Genomic DNA, 21618 nt, shown 5'->3' with positions numbered 1-21618 from the left:
ATGTGTCCAGGGTTTTTAGCTTTAATGTTAATTGCTTCCTGTTCTTAATGCATAAGGGTTTTTGCGAGCCCACGTTTAATACTAGTTTGCATGCTCTTAGAGAAATCTCTGGAACATGACAGACCTGACCTTAGTGAGATTAGTGAAAGTCACCTGCCGTCTGGCTGTGCTTCCTGCTTGTTTTATTAATATTTGAATCAATCTTGCTTTAAGTTGCTTGCATAGCTACTGTTTAGACTAAATCACCTACTTGTTAATCTTAGCGTTAAATCCTTAGTCACTTCCCCCCATACTTATAATTATAACCGATCCATTGTTCTAAGAACCAGATTGCTCTATAAAAGAACTTCATAGTTTCTAACCTTCCTATCCCTGAGGAGACGATAATATACTTTCACTTTATTACTTGGGACCTAGTGCACTTGCTAGTGTCACTTCATTTTGGAGGCAACAGGTTTTTGGTGCTGTTGTCGGGGATATGAGATTTGAAATTATTATTGTTTGTTTATATATCAATCGGTTCTCACCTGTGTGTTTAAGTGTGCAGTTGTTAAGACAAATTGTTCTCTGTTTATACGACGAGCTGGAATTCCTCCCTTACCCATCGATTTCGAAATTGAGGCTACCTTGAGAAGACAAAATGCGGCTAGAAGGTCCAAACAAAGGAACAGCCTGATTGAACAAAATGGTGGACAGATTGAACAAGCAACTAACATCATAAAGCACACAGAGGAACGACAACAAGACAACATGGAGGAAGAAGCCCCCCCTTTGAGAATGAAAGAGTACTCGAAACCATCAACTAAAGGTCACTCATCATGCGTAGTGATCCCGGATGAGGGTGACAATCTCTTTGAAGTCAACGCCTTCATGATCCAAATGCTTCAAGCTGTCGTGCAATTTGGAGGCTTACCCAACAAAGATCCATACTCACATATCCAAGACTTTGTTACCATGTGCAACACCTTTCGAAAAAATCATGGAATATCGGACGATGTTATTCGACTCAAACTTTTTCCAGTCTCTCTAAGGGATAAAGCTAAAAGTTGGATGAAAAACTTACAACTAGGATCAATAACCACCTGGGATGATATGGCCAGTGCTTTTCTCACCAAATATCTCCCACCTAGACAAGCCATAAAACTCAGAAATGTTGTATCCCACTTCTCTCAACACTATGATGAATCCCTTTCAGAAGCTTAAGAGAGATACAAAGATCTGTTAAAATGGGTGCCAAACCACAAAATCCCCATGTGGATGCAAATCCAGAATTTTTACAATGGCCTGACTAACATCTATAAAATCCAACTTGAATCTGTAGCTAATGGAGATCATGAAGAGCTAGCACCAGAAGCTTTGTACGAGCTCATTGAAAAATTGGTAAGCACAAGCTACAAGTGGCATTCAGTTAGAGAAGATGGCCACAGTGAATCTGACTCACCCGTGGCTGAGGAAGTGTCCAAGTTGACTACCCAAGTAGAGCAACTGAGCAAACAGATCATAAAGATGAATGCACCATCACTTGAACCAAATCCAGTTTGTAGCAACACATGTAATCAAATCAAGATTTTATACTTCCTTCTCCATGACATGTTTTAGTAATTTAAAAAGAAAAGGAATAGACTTCCCCCTCTAACCTAGGCTCCTTATAATCAAGTATAAGGATTAATAGTAGTGATTGATGAGGAATATCTTTAGGAAGTTGCAATTGCACAACTTTATTTTATAATCAAGGACCTGAACTTCTATTTGCATTTGTATTTCTGGTCTCTAGTAAAGCAACCAAATTTAAAAACAAAAACAAATTAGTGATTACAATTTAAAAACACACCAAAATTGAACTAAAGCTGAAACAACCCAGTAGAATTAAACTAAAAACAAATTTGAAATTATGCAACAACCTTATAAGAATGTTCAAATGGCTATAGTTTTAAAATCAGTCTATTCCCATACATACATAAAGCATAACACATTATAATACCTGATTAACTAACTGATTCTTAAAATTTTCAGGATGCAGCTTTCTCTCACAATGAAATGCATATGAAATTTGAGCATCCATTCCTGTTAGCAAAAACAGACATGTAATTGAGAGAAATAAGAGACAGAAGGATGTGTTCACCTAGAGTAGAGATTTACTTGAAATTCAATTGAACAGATAAAATGGAGTGCTTGTTAATCGTTTTACCAAATGAATTCCTGAAATTTCAAAAACCTAGATTAAATTGAAATTACAGAGAAATAAACACACAAGAGGAATATGAAATGACCAAACAAAGAAATCAGAGAAAAGATAGAAATCAGAGAATTAAGAGAGAGAAGGACGTGCTCATATAGAGTAGGGACTTACCTGAAATTTAATTGAATGGATAACACTCATCGATTTTGAATGGAGTGTTTGTGAATCGTTTACCGAATGATTTCCTGAAATTTCAAAAACCTAAATGAAATTGAAATTACAAAGAAATAAACACACAAAACAAAATATGAAATGACCAAACGTAGAAATCATAAGATTGAGAGAAACCTAGAGAGAAGGATGTGCTATTCAGAGTAAGGACTACCTGAAATTCAATTGAACGTAGTAACAAAATCTGAATCAGGTAAATATTGAGATTAGAACATGCAGAATGCAGTTCGAAAGAAGAACAATAGGTAGAGGGAGGGAGAGATTAAAGGACGTGAAGTAAAAAAAGACAAACTAAAAAACTGATTTTGTTGGAAGAGAAGACAGTTGGGAGATTTTGTGTGAAGATAGTTTGAGGGCTATTTTTATGGAAGAGGAGGGCGAAGAAGATGCAACTATTTTTTTTATGGAAACTACTAAATAAATTTAAGTAAATAAGCAAATAAGAAATTAAATTGAGAAATTACCTCAAACCGACACGTCAGCATTTTAACTTCGGCTTTTAGTATATGTATAGATTTCAAATACTTTTTTTAAAGCATACAACACACCTTTATTTACAAACTTTTAAACCACGTATCTTTGCAAATAGGGCAAACCAGATGTTTGTTTGTTTGTTTTTTTTTTTACTTTGCCCTTAAATCAACTCAATGTTGCTTTCAAAAGAATCAACTCAACTTCTATACCACGTGCATGTTTGGTTAGAAGTTGATCTCCGTTCTGTTTCATCTTTCAAGAAGTTATCTCTTTTTTTCATGGATGTTTTACCGAACCCGAGCAAGTTGTCAAGCACCGAATTTTTATCTTATCAAATTGGAATTCATTTACATATTCTTTCGATTTTGAACAAATTTGATATAGATGTAACTTATTTCACGAAATTGAAAACCTAACAGAAATTTTGGATTTCTAAACAGAGTCCATGAAATTTCGTACAATCTTTGTAAGATTGTGTAAACCCTAATTTAGATACTTCTCATTAGGAAACCAAGCAGAATGTTTATTTCTCTTAGGTTGCTTTTTATTCTTTTCAAACAAATATTCTTGCTCGTTGATAGAGTTGACATGATTGTTAATTAGTTGGGGATTCTCCATCTCCGTTGGAGACACGTCTATTGGACGGAGAATTCCTGTTTGAGATCCCTATAGAACGAGGATGATTTTTATTTTGTCCCCGACAGTTGATGACATTGTGGATATGGTTATAAGTGTTCCATCACCATCGTCGTCCCTGAATCAACGAATTCCCACTAAATACTCGAATATAAAAAAAAACTAAAAATATATATATAAGGTTTCCAAATAGTTTTTCAAATAAGGAAATGTAAATACATTTTTTTTCCTGAAATATACAATTTTAGCAATATCAAATTGCTTAAGCCTTTGTTTCAGAGTTAGAAGGTTAATGGAGGTGAGAGTTAGAGGAGGTAATGGAATAGAAATGAAAGTGATGAAAATGAAGGTTAAAATTTAATGTTATTTGGAAGTTGATAAAATGTAAATAAGAGTTAATTATAGTAAACTAAAGTTTACAATACTCTCATTACCCTTATTTTGAAAGTTAGAAATATAGAATTAATGTAATAAAATTAACTTTCATTTTTTTAGGGTAAATTACACCAATGGCTACTGAATTTTATTTTAACATTATGGTCACTGAATTTCAATTCTTAATAATATAGTTACTGAACTTTACACTTTTTAATGTTTGTGGCCACTCAATTTTAACTAACTCTTCAAAATGACCGTTAATGACCTCAAAATGAAAATATTCAAGAATTAAAGTTGTTAAGAACAACATTTACCATAAAACTACATTTTTTATTTTCTAAAATCATATATTTTTTTTATCTTTTTCTCTCTAAAAATTTACTTTCTCTCTCCTAGCCAAACAACACCTAAATGACATCAAACCGAAAATTTTCAAGAATTAAAGTTCCTCAGAATATCATTAACTCTTCGAATTTTTTATTTTGAGACCGTCAACGGTCGTTTTGAGGTGTTGGGTGGCCACCGGTATTAAAAAGTGTAAAGTTCGGTGGCCATACGGTTAAGAATTGAAGTTCAGTGATTACAATGTTAAAATGGTAAAGTTCAAAGGCCATGGGTGTAATTTACCCATTTTTTTAAGTAAGTTAAATAAACCTTCATTTACTTCAACAATTACTTTCATTAATTTCTATTAACCCAACTCTCATGCTAAGTTAAAATCTCAGCCTTACACGTTGCAGTTGAAATCATCCCACCAGTTAGAATGTATTTTGTATATTCAGCTATTTTATTTTTTACTTTCCTATTTTTTTCATCTAAACCCGCTGCCGTCCTCCGTCTCTCTCACGCTCTCTCCTCACTCTTCCGCCGGACCGCCGCCCTTGGAGCGAGAGATCTTTTGTACTCAGGATAGGCGATTTGGCAGATGAAATCAATTGCCTCTAAGAACTGCAACAAATCTTTCTAAGAACTGCTTTCATTAAGGTCCGCGTTGGGATTGAAGCTTTAGCCCATAAGTTCTTCGATAAATAAAGTTCTTCTTTACCTGCAGAAATACTCCGAAGACGACGCTGCAGCTTTCTTTCCGCCGCCGCTCAGGTCAGTCTTCTTTTTTACTACTACGTTAAATCAGAGAGGAACCCAATTAGAGACCCTCTTCTTCTGTGGCTAAGTTGTTCTGGTTTCTCTGGCTTGGTTTATGAAATTGGTATGCTCTTTTTATTAATTTGGTGTTTTATGAGTAAGAATGGCAAATTTCGAATTTTGGTTTGAAAGAAATTAGTACTATATGATTGATCATAAGGTGCTGGACGATTTGTCTGAATGATGTATTAGTGAAGTGTTTGTCTTTCTCTTCTTGTATGTGATAAAATTGAGTTACTGAAATCAAATTGATATGTGTTCAATGGAAGTTTGATTTGTATGATGAAGCACTTGAAGAACTTAGCACTTGATATATGCACATTGAAGTTCTGTTCAGCACTTCCATTGTTAAGCTGCTTAACATATCTAATTAGTTTGAGCAATTATAATGTTTTAATCATTATTTTGTTTGAATTTGTAATCTCTGTTTTTGTGGTATTTTACTTATCTACTACTTACCTCTGTTCAAACTGCAAACTGTTCCTGATATGATTTTTTTTTAGTTTTTCAACAGCAACAAAGCCTTCGGGATCGGCTAACACGAACCGTCGTACAAAACCGTGAAATCAAGTCATGTCAGCAACATAAATTCTCTCCCTCTACACTGTCCTATCCACTACCATATTTTCCTCAATCCCCAATAAACTCATATCACTCTCAATCACCCTCTTCCAAGTTTGCTTAGGCCTTCCCCTACCCCCTCACCATTGCATCCCTTTGTAACTCTTCAATCCTTCTAACCAGCGCATCAAGCGCTCTTCGTCTTACATGGCCAAACCACTTTGGTCGGTTTTCCCTCATTTTATTTGCAATAGATGTAACCCTCACGTTTTTCCCAATTATTTCATTACTCACCCGATCCTTTCTCGTATGACCATACATCCATCACAACATACGTATCTCCGCCAGCGATATCTTATGAATGTGGCAGTGTTTCACTGCCCAACACTCACGATATAACAATATGCAGGTCTAATTGTCGTGCGGTAGAATTTGTCCTTCAACCAGATTTAATCCTATGAGCAACAACTCCATCCATTTCTCCATCCATTTGAATAATAGACCTTAAATAACGGAAGCAATCCGGGCCCTGGACAACCCTCCCATCCATCCATGGTGATTGTCCTTGCCTCCCTACTTCTGTCGCCGCTAAATTTACGCTCCAAATATTCCGCCTTACTTCGGCTCAACTTAAAGCCTCTAGATTCCAGAGTTTGTCTCCATAGTTCCAACTTCCTCTCCACGCCTTCTTTCGTCTCATCAACCAACACAATATCATCTGCAAACATCATGCACGATGGTAGTCAAAAAAAATTTTAAAAAATTATATATTACAAATGGGTGTTTTACAGGAAAAAAGTAAAAAAAATTAAAAAATTAAATGGGGATGGTAGCCAAATTTTCCCCATTTGTAATTCGGGGGCGGGACGGGGAATCCCTGATAGACCAGTGATCGGGGGTGGTTAATGCAATCCCCGTCCCGCCACTTTTACATCCCTAGAGTTGATGTTGTTTACTTGTTTTATCAAGCAGAAGGAGGTAAAATATAAAAATAATTTTATGTATATTTTGTATTATAAAAAGGCAAATGTCTATATCCCCCCCTCACATTAACGTTTCCAGCAGCAACAGCACAAGTGCAAAACCCAATTAAGTTTCTGATTTTAACGATAGAGAGCCGATTGACGGTTGAAGGATTGAGAGGTTCCTCCTTGCTCATTCATCACTGATTTCGAATTAAGAGTGGAAAAGGCTTCCTCCTTGCTCCTTTATTCATCTCTTTCAATTGATAGGTAGAATGCCCTAATTTTTCTACTTGGTTTAATGCAATTTCATTATCTTAAGAGCAGATGGTGAAAATTGTTTAATTTGATTGTTTGCTCTCTGTTTTATTTTTTCATAACTATTCTTTTACATTGCTTAATTGTTTAATTTTTCTAATTGGTTTATTTAATGCGATTTCAGTGATTGTTTGCTGTCCGTTTGATTTTTTGATTCTGCAACTTTTACTTCTTGTTCTGCAGCTTCTGTTTCCCAGAAGGCTGTCTTATTCCCTCTAATTTTTAAAGACCATGTAATCGATAATTCTATCTATAAGACCACAGTGATTTGTGGTTATTGGTTTGCTGATGCTGAAAATTGCTTTGCTGATGCTGAAAATTGCTATTTTCCCACATTCAAATTGCTATTTTCTCTGATATAGACCATAACAATGCCTTTGTAGGGACTAGGGGCATATGTCTTCAATTTGCTGTTACCTTATTTGCACAATCTTATCTCAGCAAGATTAGATAATGGGGTATTGATCAAGTACTAACCTAGTGTTTATGATTGAGTAATTGTTATGTTGTTTGATACTATTGGTTTTTTCTTTGTAGACATGGAAAAGTATTGTAAGTGAAAAACTATGTGTGAATCGGCACCACCAATTGAATCCTGATATTTTTTCCCTCTTTAATTTTGAATCCCGGCTTCGCCACTGATTGCATAATATGAAATTGAAGTTGGATAGGATTCTTGGCACTGTTATTTATGTTGAATTGAACAGAATTTCATGAAAGAAAGGAAAAAGCTTTAATTCTCATATGAAAGAGGAGCAAGGGGTGAATGAGAGAAAAATGAGAGAAAGGGGACCAGAAAAGAGAGAATGCCCTTTTCATTTTGAGTTCTGGCATTTCCCAAAACATGGATAGACGTTTTACAGATTGGCTTTCTATTTTCTCTTTAATTATCATCACAAGCATAAATTGGCCACTTTGGTGGTGGAGTGGCTCAAAACTAACCAAAAGTATAGCAAATTGCAATCAAATCAGAGTTTGAGGTTTTCGGTGTTACAGTAAAATTCTATGGATATTTTGTTACCTGATCTATGTGATAGAGATCATGCTATTGATGTGGGCCTTTTGAAGGACCCAGCCCATGAACCAAGACATCTAAGAGTATATTCTCGCAAAAAGAAGAATGTTGAAGGGTAATTGAGGAATGTTATTCTTAGTCAGTTACACCTACGGATTTGGGGAGTGAGGTGGCAGAGTTAGTTATGCATTTTGTTATCCCTTTGTGGGTATTTAGCTGGGGTTTTGAGAGGAGAGAGGTAGGCTGTTTTTGATTGTCTTTCTGCATTGTTTGCAGGGCTCTACGATATTGTAGAGAGGGAATTCCATTCCTGTGGAGGCTTAAGCCTATCTTGTAACCTTTCCTTTTCTCTTTCGGATTAATAAACACTTCTTCCCATTCATTCCACAATCTGATCTGTTATTCTCTGTTATTGTTCGTAACTGTTGGGTTTCTATCATTTGGTTCCGATTGCCGGTTCTTTTTTTTCCCCGCCACCATGGAAACTCGTTTACAGTCAAAGTTTGATGCTCAATCCAAGCTTGTTGATGAGCACTCTGAGGTGCTGGGATCTCTGCAACATCAAATGGGTGCACTACAGAATACCTTGAATGGTTTGCATAAATATCTGGAGAAGATCGATACACGGATGGATATCTTCGATTCTCATCTCTCCCATCTTCAACATACCCAAGGCAAAAACAAGGTTGACGGTGCTATTACTGATGATTCCTCCGACGACACGCCGTCTCCTGAGCCTCGTGATTCAGTTCACCCTCTGCTTTCTTCCCATACCCACGGTGAGACATCGGTCAAACCATATTTGGAACCATATTTGGACCTCTGCTCCTAATTTGGAACCTCATATGCGCCCTAACCGCTTCACTGGCACTGTTGTTTCTCTGCCCAAAGTTAAACTCCCTGTCTTCTCCGGCACCGAACCATCCGCCTGGGTCTCTCAGGCCGAATTATATTTCCAGGTTCATAACACCCAACCGCTGATGAAGATTACTCTGGCTCAGATGTGTATGACTGGCATCGCTGTGAATTGGTTTTCCCGTATCATCCGTGATTTTCCCCATCTCTCTTGGGATAAAATGAAGTTCAAATGGTTGCATCGGTTCAGTTCTAAACCATTCCAGAATGCCTATGAAGAACTCCAACGGCTTTACCAAACTGGTTTTGTGGGAGAATACATTGAAGATTTTGAGCGTGTTACTGCTTTTCTCCCAAAGCAATCTGAAACTGCTGCTATCGGTTTTTTCATGGGCGGATTGAAGGAGGAACTCCGCTCTTGGGTGCGCTCTTTGAAGCCTCAAACATGTGATGAGGCTATGGAAACTGCTCGTGATATCGAACTTTCCTCTGGCGTTCCAGGTGAGCGAAACAAGATGATGACTACCAGTACACCCACGTCACACGTATCTAATTACATATGGCGCTCACGTGACACAGGGCAACCCGCTCGGAAGGATGTGGGTTTGGGTACGGGTTCGGGCCCACTTAAACCGCCTGATTCATCTAACCCTAAATTACAAATTTCTCCACCGCCACTTCCTCAACTCACTCAGACATCCCATCGTAATCGTGGCTCTCGCCATCTCTCTGTGCACGAATTGGACGAGCGGCGCCGGAAGGGCCTTTGCTTCAAATGTGCCCAACCTTACAACCCTCAACATCGTTGTAATATAGGCGAACTCCGTCTCTTTGTTCAGGAAAATGAGCTCTTCCTTGAAACCGATGAATCTTGGGGCGATATTGCTAATTTGACTACAGAGAGTGAAACTCAGGAAGGCGAGTGCAATGCCTTGGAAATATCCCTTGCTACCACCACTGCCGCTCCTTCCCTTGGCACTTTTCGATTGGAGGGTGATATTTTCGGAGTTCCTGTTGTGCTATTAATTGATTCCGGAGCAACGCATAATTTTATCTCTAAGCAACTTGTTCAATCTTTAGGGCTTCCTACTGCTTCTATTTCTCCAGTCAATATCAAATTAGGCGATGGCCATCGTGTGCTTGTGCACGAGCAGTGTAAGGGATTTCAGGTACACTTAAGCGATTTTGTTTTTAATTTGGATGCTCTAATCTTTGAATTGGGTCCTCTGGACCTTGTGCTTGGTATGCCTTGGTTGAAGTCTTTGGGGGAGGTACTCCATAATTGGGAGAGGCAATGGATGCGATTTACCTATCAGGGACAGCAAGTCGAACTCCATGGCATCAACCTTTCTTGCCCTTCAATTCCAGCTCTTCAAATCTGGTTGGGAGGAGGCAGCCTACGTCTGACTCACGGAGAATCTCACATATCGCCTCTCAAGCCCGAGAATTCATCCAATTTATCTCATGAACAGTTTGCTGAACTCCAAGCTGTGTTACACCACTTTGAGGGCGTCTTTGCTCCTTTAACAGGGCTTCCTCCACGTCGGTTTCATGATCATGCGATCAATCTCCTACCCGGTCAAGAGGCAATTAGTGTGCGACCTTACCGTTACCCCTATGTCCAGAAAGAGGAAATCCAAAAACAGGTGGCTGAAATGTTAGAGATGGGTATCATCAGGTCTAGTCAAAGCCCTTTCTCCAGCCCTATTTTGCTTGTTAAAATGAAAGACGCTACTTGGAGACTTTGTATAGATTACCGGGCTTTAAACAAAGTTACTATCCTTGACAAATATCCTATTCCGATCGTTGATGAATTGCTCGACGAACTTCATGGGGCTATGGGGCTACATATTTCTCTAAGCTGGATTTAAAATCTGGTTTCTACCAAATCCGAATGAGGGAAGGGGATGAGCCGAAAACAGCTTTCCGTACCCATGACGGCCACTACGAGTTTCTAGTCATGCCCTTTAGGCTTACTAATGCCCCTTCTACGTTTCAGAGTTTGATGAATGATGTATTTCGGCCTTGGTTGCGCAAAATAGTGTTGGTCTTCTTCGATGATATCTTGGTCTTCAGTAAAACTTGGGCTGATCATCTTTCCCACCTCACATTGGTCTTACAAATTTTGGAAGAACATCAGTTTAAAGTCAACAGAAAGAAATGCTCATTTGGTCAGACTATGATTGAGTATCTGGGTCACTGTATATCAGAGCAAGGGATTTCTGTCGATCCAACTAAAGTGTTGGCGGTTCAGCAATGGCCTACTCCTCGAAATGTTAAGGGAGTTCGCGGGTTTTTGGGACTCACAGGTTATAACAGAAAGTTCGTGAAGGATTATGGGAAGATCGCTAAGCTGTTGACCGAGCTAACTAAGAAAAATAATTTCTCCTGGCCCTCCCAAGCTCAACAAGCGTTTGAGCAATTGCAGCATGTTCTTAGCTCGGCCCCTCTATTAGCATTACCGGATTTTTCTCAAGATTTTTGTATCGAATGCGATGCTTCTGGATGCGGAATCGGGGCAGTTTTGATGCAAGGGGGAAGACCCATTGCCTACTATAGCAAAGCTCTTTCCCATGGCAACCTAAACAAGTCGGCCTATGAGAAAGAATTGATGGCCTTGGCTCTTTCTATCCAACATTGGCGCCCTTATTTACTGGGCCGGAAATTCACTGTATTCACCGATCACAAAAGTTTGCGACATCTTTTGCAGCAGCGGGTTGCAACCATGGATCAACAGAATTGGCTTGCTAAGTTGATGGGTTACTCCTTCACAGTGACTTATAAGTCGAGGACTCAAAATCGAGCAGCTGATGCTTTGTCTCGACAATATGAAGAGGGCGATTTCCGTACTTTCCTTTCATTCCCGAGCTGGGCTGATGGGGCTCTAATTGTTTCTGAGTCAAAGCAAGACCCCCAACTATGCTCAATCGTTGCAGCTTTAGAAGCTGACCCTTCTTCTAGACCGGGTTTTGTGTTACGAAATGGGGTTCTTTATCGTGGTAGGGGGCTGGTTATCTCTGCTCATTCAAAATGGATACAAGCAATTTTAGAAGAGTTTCACGATAATAAAATGGGGGGTCATTCTGGTTACTACCGCACTTACAAGCGTGTCGCTGCCAATTTCTATTGGAAAGGAATGGTGAGGCAAATTCGGGATTATGTTTTGAAATGTACTGTTTGCCAACAATTCAAGGCCTCCACGCTTTCTCCCGGCGGCCTTTTACAACCTCTGCCCATTCCTCAACTCATTTGGAGGGATATCTCTATGGATTTTATCACAGGTATGCCCAAGTCCAAAGGCTTTGATGCTATTATGGTCATTGTGGACCGACTGTCCAAATACAGCCATTTTTTGCCCTTAAAACATCCTTATTCAGCCCGCTCCATTGCTGAGTTATTTGTTAATGATATCGTCCGTCTTCACGGTTTTCCTTCCACCATCATTAGTGACCGTGATCCGGTCTTCATGAGTCGTTTTTGGCAAGAGCTCTTTAAGCTTCAAGGTACTCAGCTGCAATTTAGCTCTTCCTATCACCCAGAAACGGATGGGCAAACGGAGGTTGTCAACCGTTGCTTAGAGTCCTATTTACGTTGTTTTGCTGCTGATCAGCCCCGTTTCTGGTCTATTTGGTTGCCTTGGGCTGAATTCTGGTTCAATACGACTTATCATGTTTCCACCGGTACAAACCCCTTCGAAGTAGTTTATGGCAGACCTCCACCAACAGTACTTCGTTTTATGCCCCAAGAAGTTCAGGTGGAAGCTGTTGCTCGAGATCTACTTGATCGGGATGAAGCATTGGCCCAACTTAAAAATCACTTGTTACGTTCTCAACAGCAGATGAAGTTTCAGGCTGATAAGCACCGTCGGCCAGTCCATTTTGGAGTCGGAGATTGGGTTTACCTTAAGCTCAGGCCACACCGCCAACAATCCGTCACTCGTAGAGTTTTCCCCAAGTTGTCTGCCCGCTTCTTTGGACCTTTTCAAATCTTAGCTCAAATTGGTCCTGTTGCATACAAGCTTCAGCTCCCTGATACTGCTCGCATCCACCCGGTGTTCCATGTGTCCCTACTTAAAAAGGCAATTGGGAATCAGCCCTGTTCTACAAATTTGCCTCCTGAGCTCGCCTTGGAAGACTCTGTTCCCGCCACCTCTGCTGAAACAGTTTTAGCTTCACGTATCATTCAACGGGAGGGTGACTCTATTTCCCAATGGTTGATTAAATGGGCCTCTAAGGGTGTTGAGGAAGCTACGTGGGAAGACGAATATGTGATGCGCAGTGAATTTCCTAGTCTTGAGGACAAGACTTTTTCTGAAGACGGTGGTATTGATAGAGATCATGCTATTGATGTGGGCCTTTTGAAGGACCCAGCCCATGAACCAAGACATCTAAGAGTATATTCTCGCAGAAAGAAGAATGTTGAAGGGTAATTGAGGAATGTTATTCTTAGTCAGTTACACCTAGGGATTTGGGGAGTGAGGTGGCAGAGTTAGTTATGCATTTTGTTATCCCTTTGTGGGTATTTAGATGGGGTTTTGAGAGGAGAGAGGTAGGCTGTTTTTGATTGTCTTTCTGCATTGTTTGCAGGGCTCTACGATATTGTAGAGAGGGAATTCCATTCCTGTGGAGGCTTAAGCCTATCTTGTAACCTTTCCTTTTCTCTTTCGGATTAATAAACACTTCTTCCCATTCATTCCACAATCTGATCTGTTATTCTCTGTTATTGTTCTTAACTGTTGGGTTTCTATCACTATGTTTCACCAATGACTGATGTAGTTAACCCTCGAAGATTAGAGCACATTGCTTTTTGTTATTATTATTATTATTATTATTATTATTTATGTTGCTTATAGCTTGTGCTGGTTAAAATTGGAGAATACATTGTTCTTGAAGTTATAATCTCTTGCTTCTCATAAACTTATTTCTTAAAACAGTCCATCTGATGTTTTTGTACCAAACTTAATGATCTTCTTTATTCTAGTTTTATGATCCATTATATTTTCTTTTTACAGATTGACTTTTGAAGATGGATCCATCACAGAATGCGGCTCTTGGAAGTGGTGGGAATGGTATGTTGCCTACTTCAGCCGATACAGCAGGAGTAACTGCAGGTGATGATCCAAAGCAGAATCTGAACCAGGTCATTAACTCCACCCAGAAGACTCTTGGGCTGCTCCACCAGCTTTACCTAACTGTTTCTTCCTTCAACGTTGCCTCCCAGCTTCCTCTCCTACAACGCCTGTACATTTCTTCTAAACATATCATTTTTGTTCTCTAATAATTTCCTCGTTGAAGACATGCATTTCTTTGATACTAAGACCTTGTCTGATAACCCACTTAATCACTTAAATTAAAATATTAAGCACTATTTAATTTAAGTGTGTTTGATAACAGTTATTTATGCACTACTTAAATTAGTCAATTAAGTCAAAAATTATTTATTTTGATAAGTCAAAATATTTAAATTAACATTTTAAGTTAAACATGACCAGCTAATATTTTTTTATAACAGTTACATCATTTAATATTTTCAACACTTCTAATATTCAACACTTAAAATTCAGTAGTTATTTTTTCAGCACTTAATTTTCAGTTCTATCAAACAACACCTAAGTGCAGAATTTATTTTGGTGTGAGAAGTACCATTAACATCAGTATGTACTATTTGCAGGAATAGTCTCGTTATGGAGCTAGATAATATGGCTAAATTGTCTGAGAAGTGCAATATTCAGGTTCCTATGGAGGTCTTGAAGTGAGTCTATTTTTATGTCCTTTTCCAGTCATACATACGGATTGAGTGCATCATTTGGGATCTGACAGGCAATTTTATGCCTTGATGCTTAGTTTGATTGACGATGGGAAGAATCCAGATGAATTTACTCGGGACGTTATAAACAACTGCATTGCCAAAAATCAGGTCACCAAGGGCAAAGCTGATGCCTGCAAGGTAATCCTTTGTTTCCAATACATGATATCAGATTTCTCTTGTATTTGGATCAGTTTTTAGCCGGTTTAGATTGCTCTAGCCACATTTGAGACTTATCATATATCACTTTGTTGTTACAGAGTTTACGTAAGACTCTTTTGGAGGAACTGGAGCAGACTTTTCCAGATGAGGTTGCATCTTATAGAGATATACGTGCTATTTCTGCTGCTGTAAGTTATTATCTACTGAATTTGAATGGTTCCCAATGGTATATGTTCAGTCACCCATCTTATTTAATAAAAATTTACTGTAGATTTTTTCATGGTTCCTTGTCATATCTGACACTTCCAGTTTTTTTGCTTATCTGGCTATTGCTTGTTTGGGTTACCTTAGTCTGGACAATAGGCGAGTCAGAAGATTGTGAAGGATTTGTATATGTTGCTAATGTGGCATATTTTTATTTTTGAGGAAGAATAACAGTTGGTAATAAAAATAGATGAACATGACATCTTTAATTGCTGAAGAAAAATTGTGATTGGTTTTTCTTTTTCTTTTCTTTTTAAGATTTTATGAATGAGAAGCAGAAGCAGCTTTCATATGTACTGAGCTTAAAAGTACCTTCCTCAGGAATCTAAACGTCTTGCTCAAGCACAGAGTTCGTTGCCCAATGGAGATGTGAAGGTTAAGAATGAGCTTTAAAGGATAAAACATTTATATGACCTGATGGAGATCTGAAGGTTCTCTCTCTCTCTCATTCCCATTCCCTCTTTCTTTTACCATGTAGCATTAGAACTGGTCTAGACAGGAGTATAAGATATATACATATCTGATGTGGTTATATTCTTTCTGAAATATAATAATACTAATAGATAATGCTTACTTTGGTTTGTAACTTTCTTGACTCTGAATTTGAAGTTGTATTGTGTCATACATCGTGTTTTGAGACTTATATCTTGTTCAAGGATCTTAGTTCCTTGTCCCTGAATTAAAAGTAGACAAGCATGTAAAGCTATTGGTATCTACCGAAGGCGTGGAAGGTGCAAAGAAATGATAGTTGTAAATTTAAGGGATATTCCATTATGTGGAGTTCTTACTGATTTAGATGCTTGATGGGTCTCATACATATTTTCCCTTTGTGCTAGTTTAGAAAAAGCCTAACACGAAGGGCTTATCGATTCGTGTTGTTTCTTAAGATAATTACTAAACTTCAATCTCTTTCTATCAAAATACTAAATACAGAAATACTTTTGCTAGTTTAGCACTTAGATTTATTATTTAAAAATTGCAGATTTTCCCCTTACTCTCTCTTTTTCTCTGTCCATCTATTTCTCTTTTCTCTCTCTGGATTGAAAGTGATCTTTAGCTTTCATCGCCAGAGTGAGCTATCTTCCTCGCTGATGTTCTTTTCAGTTATAGTTCTTTCTTATCATTGTATATTGTTCCCCTGCGCTCTTCTCGTGGTCAGGCACTTCAGTTCCCAAGTTCCATTTCAACGTTTTAGGCTTTTAGCTAGGTTTTTCTACTTCAAGGGTAGGAAGGTGAGTCTTTAATTATGCTGTCAGAGTTATGTTAATTGTAATATTAGTGGTCCAATTTAAAATAATTTCGGTTAAAAGTTCATTGGCAAAAAAAGCGTGTTAAAGTTATCCATCCTTACAGAATGAAGGAATATCTATATATCGGAGACTAGAGAGGTCTTTTTGCTTGAATCTGGAATGGCGGGACTGATTGATCAATGTCACTTCTTTGCATCAACGGGGGAAAAGACCTGTAATCCCCCATTATTCTATCAAAGAGCCTAGCAACAACCTATGCGAATAAGGCGAACTGCTTTTCCCCTTCTCAAGCAGGGAAAACAAACGCATTTAATGCATCTCTCGGGTTCGAACTCTGGGAACACAGGTTACAGGACTAAGCCACTACTCAGACAAGATTGAAAGATCAACGGTTTCGAACATCACCTATGATAATTCAAAACCGCATTTCTACTTGAACCTCTTTCCTTCCTTGTTTAGACTTTTGGTGGCCTCTACACCACCCTCTTTCCATACGTTACTCTTCTTGAAAGCCTTCTTCCCTGATTCTATTACCAAGGAAGAAGATGGTCAACCTCTCTTTTCTGATATTCTTTTTTTCAGACAGTATTCTACCTTCCCTATTTTCTTTAAGACTTGGTATATCATCGTCCTTGAAACTTGTCCAAAAAGCTTGGTTAGTGATCTGAATTTTTAAAATATTTCAATAGCCGTCTCAATTTAAAATGTAGCATATTAATCATTTGGTTGTAAAGAAGTAAGCTGCATATGAAATGTGTATTGCAAGCTTCTTGAAAAAGTCAAACAACTAAGATCGAGGAATGTGGTCCTAATACGTTTCTTTTTTTATAGTTAAGCAAATAAGAATTTCCTTTTTAATATGTTTTAATCTATTCTGTGACTTATGTGCAACACACTTTCCACGTGCATTTTACTTTTTTACTACTAAGTGGTTAATTAACTATATTTTAGTAAGTTGAGGGGACTATTGGTATACTTTGAAAATTCAGGGATCAATCAAGTTCTTTGGACAAGTTTGGGAGGTGGATGATGTATTAAGCATTTCTTTAATTTAAATGCATTAAACTTTTAATCTTTGATTTTCAGATATATTTAGTTTTTCATTAACTATTTAGAGTATTTCTAATGCTAACCAGTTATTTGACTCTCTAAATAATATATACTACCAGCCTCCGTACAAAAAAAAAAAAAATAAGATAAAAATTTAGCTACTTAAATTTACATTTTACTCTAATCATGTTAGCTATTTTACTTTTCATTTAATTATTAAAAGTAAATAAAGAAAAAGGAGAAATAGAAAATAAAAAATATAAATAGCTAGACAAAGTAAAATCTCTGGGAGTATGTTAGCTATAACTATCTAATATTAATATACATAATTGACTTTTAGTTATTTAAAAGTATCTTCAAAAAGCGTTTAGTAATGGAACAGTGCTGAGTGGGGTGGAGTATGCTTGGAAGGCGATGTTGCTTTGGAGATACTATGGCTGTTTTTTTTTATGGCAATGTTACCACTTTTTGGCATCTTTTGTATTTCTTTTCTAATAAAAAGAAATTATAATTAAACATTAAAATATCCTATTATTCAAATATTCTATCATTTAATGTGACAATATTTCTAATTAAAATAAATTATATATAAAATAATGATTTGTGTAACATAATATCAACTTTTAGAGTTGTTTTGCATTGAGGTATTTAAAAAAATTTTTTATCAAAAGTGATGGGGATGAGATAGAAAATAAAATATTATATTTTGGGATGATGTGTTAAGTTTTGGTAACTTTTAAGTTTGCTGGCATATCAAAAGTAAAGTTGTATTGTTTCTCTAATTTTCTTTGTATTAGTGCTGATAACTTCCAATGTGGCAGGGATGAAAGTTTACAAGATGAAGTTGCAAATATATATAGCTATGAGCTTTAATAGAATCGAGACCATCAATATATCCTCCCTCACCCTCACTCTCCATGGTGCCAAGGGCAATCTAGTCATTATTAGGGGGGTGGGGTCCACCATCTTGCCAGAGAGATTCGCTGGCAAACCCTCGAACGGTTCTAGCAGTCCACGAAACCCCTGAAGACATGTTCGGGTATAGCCCTCAACCCATCGAGTCAGTCATTGACTTATCACTTATTGAGGGTCGCGTCATTAAAATGGGAAGTCAAATTTCCCCGAAGCTGTTAGAATTAATCCAAGCAATCCTCACAAGAAATGAGAAAGTCCATAAATAGTTAAGCCACACTATTTGGTAGGGGATCTCTCTCTCTCTATAGAACTCTTTGCTTACTACTTGCTTTACCTTATTCCATCTACTGACTTGACCGTCAGAGTGTCAACAATGACCATTCTTCGTGTACGAGGTGAACCATCGAAGGACATTACTTGGAAATCTCATAACTTTATTATTTACCAAAAGTTTAGATCATAAAAACACAATCTAGACTTCATTGTATTAGAGAAAATTTGAAAATTAATTTCAGAATATCAACTACCTCAATAATTTTGTGTTATTTAACCTCGTCTTGTTCTACAATTATGAGCTTGTGAATTCCAATATGCTTTAAAGGTGACTATTATGAGATTAATACGGTTTGGATGTGTATGGTTTTCAAAATCAGACGGATCAAAGAATCGTAAAAAATAGAGAGTCAAAGGTTAGAAGTTCGATCGAGATCTAATCAAAGATCAACTGGGTTTCAAAAAATCACGTGAAAATTATATTCCTATTTACATTTAACCTTGTGACATATTAGGGTAAATTTCATCTATGGTGTACAACATTTGCCCAATTTCACACTTTGGTGTACAACTTTCAATTTGTCTACTAATATGTACGAACTTATAGGTGACTTCCCAATTTGGTGTATAGCAGGTAAAAATAACCGGTCAACTCTTTAGTCAACGCGACACCTCAGCATTTTTCATATACCCATTTAAAAAAGTGGGATCCACTTTTCTATAATTACTAAAATACCCTTCTCCCTTATACGATTACTAAAAAACCCTTGTCCCCTACCTGGCAACCCCTCTCTCTCTCTTCCCATTCTCTCTGAAAAAACGTTTAATCTTCCTCCTTTCAAAAACAATACCAAATTCATTTAGAGTTACTAAATTCCAATCTCATAGAATTACTTAGTATTAAAATCAAATTCTGATAAAAAAAAAAAAAGTTCCCAGGAGAATGGTGTCCTCTCTATTAAGTGTTATATAAAATGGGAAATGTTAGAGAGAGAGAGTTGTGTATGATATTCTCGAAGGGCTAAATTAATCCCCTTTCTTCATGCCCAGTTCTTCACTCTCTCAGCCTCCTCTTCCCCTTCACCGGAAAAAACCATAACTTTGTTAGAACCATGGACATGAAACTCTTGGGTCTAAAAAAAAAGCTAAGCCATTTCAAATTATACTAGCATGACATCGTAACGGGCGCTAATCTCAGCGTCGTCATGGTGGTTCCACCGTCGAACACATCAAAAACAGCCTTTGGTATGGTGAGGATGATCGACAATCCGTTGAATCTAGGGCCGGAAATGAGCTCAAAATTGGTCGGAAAGGCTTAAGGATTTTACACACAGGTATCACAGGATGAGATTGGCTTGTTAATGGCTATGAATTTTGCCTTTTCTAAAGGTAAATATAATGGTCGCATTCTTACTGTTCTTGGTCGGAAAATAGTGTTTTCAAAGGTCAGAGAAATTCCAGCGAAAGAGGAAGTGGACTTTTCAAGTTTGCCATAGATTATGTTCAAGCAACGACTCAAAAGTTTGATTTAACTACAGGAGATGCTACTTTTGAGTATTATTGAGTTTTTTTCTTTTGCCCTTTCTGTTGGGTACGAATTCATTATTATTTTTGAAGGGAGAAAAATTGAAAGGTTTTTTTTTTAGAGGGAGGAGTTAGAGAGAGAATGGGTTTAGAGAGAGAGAGAGAGATGAGGAAGATAGAGAGAAGGGTTGTAAAGAAGGGGATGAGGGTGTTTTAGTAATTGTATGAGGGGAAGGGTATTTTAGCAATTGTATAAAAAGTGGGGTCCACTTTTTTAAATGGGTAGATGAAAATGCTGAGGTGGCGCATTGACCAAGAGTTGGCCGGTCATTATTACCTGCTGTACACCAAAGTAGGAGGTCACCTATAAGTTCGTACATATTAGTGAGACAAATTGAAGGTTGTACACCAAAGTGTGAAATGGGGCGAAGGTTGTACACAATTGATGAAATTTACCCTGACATATTAATAAAAGTTATACTAATAATAATAGTTTTTTTTAATATCAAATCAAGATATTTTATTGATATGATAGAATTAACAATTTATTAATATTTAATAAATATAAAAATAAAAATATATATTTAAATTAAATAATTATTATTTTTATTAATGTTATTATTAACACGTAATATAATAAAATAATAAAATATTTATTTTATAATTTAGAATATTGTTGTCCTATAAATGTGAACACTAGCAAATGCACTAAGTACAAGTAATAAAGTGATAAGTAGATATCGTCTCCACGAGGATAGAACAAGCACACTCACACTCCCATAAAGGTACGTATAGCCAAGTTTTAAAAGTGACCAATCGCTTAAGTTGATTGAAGGTGGTTTGATACAATGAAATACTTAAAACAAGCAAAGAAATGAATTGAACTTCAGATGAGAAAATAGCAGATATACATCAACGCAAAAATGTCTTAGAACAGGCACTCCACTCCTTGTTCATTAAGTGGGAACGGCTTTGGCTTAAAGTGTCTTTCACGAAAATCGGTTGAGTCAGATGTCCTTTGTTCCCAACGTTCTTTAGAAACAATTAAAATAAGTCTCATTGAGATTAATGTATCTCTAAGCTTTAAGAACATGAAAGCATTTAGTTAGGACAACTAAAACCTTTACATTTAATTAATTACGTCTCCATTTCATAATTAAATGTGCTCAATGAAAGTTCAACTTTGCAAAGAGAGTCTCCTCGTAGTTGCTCTGCTAGGAAACAGGTTAGCTAATCCTATTTAGTGTTAATTACTCATTGAACAACCAAGCCAAACATACTTAATGAGTTTTAGAGAAGAGTCAACCTACTCTTTTTACCTGTTTTTGCTCCGCTGCATACCTGTTTAGTGAATTACTCACTCATGGTTGAATGAGATAAAACAAAAGTATAATAAGGAAAACAACAATTCATTAAACACATAAAACAAAGTTACAAACTAAGCTTCAGATCCGGACATCTGAATGATCAACATACAAAATGAGGGCTCCTTAAATAGCCCGAAATTGTCCAGAAATGATTGTTCAAGATAAAATAAAATAAAGAAGATATGGTCTGGTAGACTGTTCTGACAGTCAGGAACAGTCTGCAGCACAACAGTCCACCCATGCTTGAATGATTTCT

General features: G+C 37.2%; 1 protein-coding gene across 4 annotated transcripts; it reads left to right on the top strand.

Annotated features, from left to right (window-relative positions):
• Window positions 1–4697: 4697 nt before the first annotated feature.
• On the top strand, window positions 4698–15757 carry LOC136205769 (mediator of RNA polymerase II transcription subunit 10b-like). 4 transcript variants are annotated; one of them, XM_065996534.1, is made up of 8 exons: window positions 4698–4882; window positions 4950–4996; window positions 5545–6834; window positions 13764–13992; window positions 14423–14503; window positions 14596–14698; window positions 14818–14907; window positions 15305–15757. In XM_065996534.1, exons 4-8 carry the CDS (start codon window positions 13778–13780, stop codon window positions 15374–15376), a joined length of 561 nt encoding a protein of 186 aa, XP_065852606.1. In that variant the 5' UTR covers window positions 4698–4882; window positions 4950–4996; window positions 5545–6834; window positions 13764–13777; the 3' UTR covers window positions 15377–15757. The 4 variants fall into 4 exon arrangements, with proteins under 4 accessions (XP_065852606.1, XP_065852604.1, XP_065852607.1 ...); XM_065996532.1 differs by having other exon boundaries at window positions 4698–4996; window positions 5556–6834; XM_065996533.1 differs by lacking the exon at window positions 5545–6834 and having other exon boundaries at window positions 4699–4882.
• Window positions 15758–21618: the final 5861 nt, after the last annotated feature.

The sequence above is a fragment of the Euphorbia lathyris genome, chromosome 9 (genome assembly GCF_963576675.1).
Source record: "Euphorbia lathyris chromosome 9, ddEupLath1.1, whole genome shotgun sequence".
In the NCBI taxonomy this organism is placed as follows: Eukaryota; Viridiplantae; Streptophyta; class Magnoliopsida; order Malpighiales; family Euphorbiaceae; genus Euphorbia; species Euphorbia lathyris.
The sequence above is the reverse complement of the archived record's forward strand: the minus strand, read 5'-3'. Positions and strand labels throughout refer to the sequence as shown.

Bases quoted from the DNA above. Each gene is read 5' to 3' on its own strand.
- LOC136205769 (XM_065996534.1), top strand. From the start codon at position 13,778: ATGGATCCATCACAGAATGCGGCTCTTGGAAGTGGTGGGAATGGTATG. The intron at 14,504-14,595 runs GTGAGTCTATTT...CTTGATGCTTAG, and splicing joins GTTCCTATGGAGGTCTTGAA to TTTGATTGACGATGGGAAGA. The intron at 14,908-15,304 runs GTAAGTTATTAT...TACCTTCCTCAG, and splicing joins TACGTGCTATTTCTGCTGCT to GAATCTAAACGTCTTGCTCA.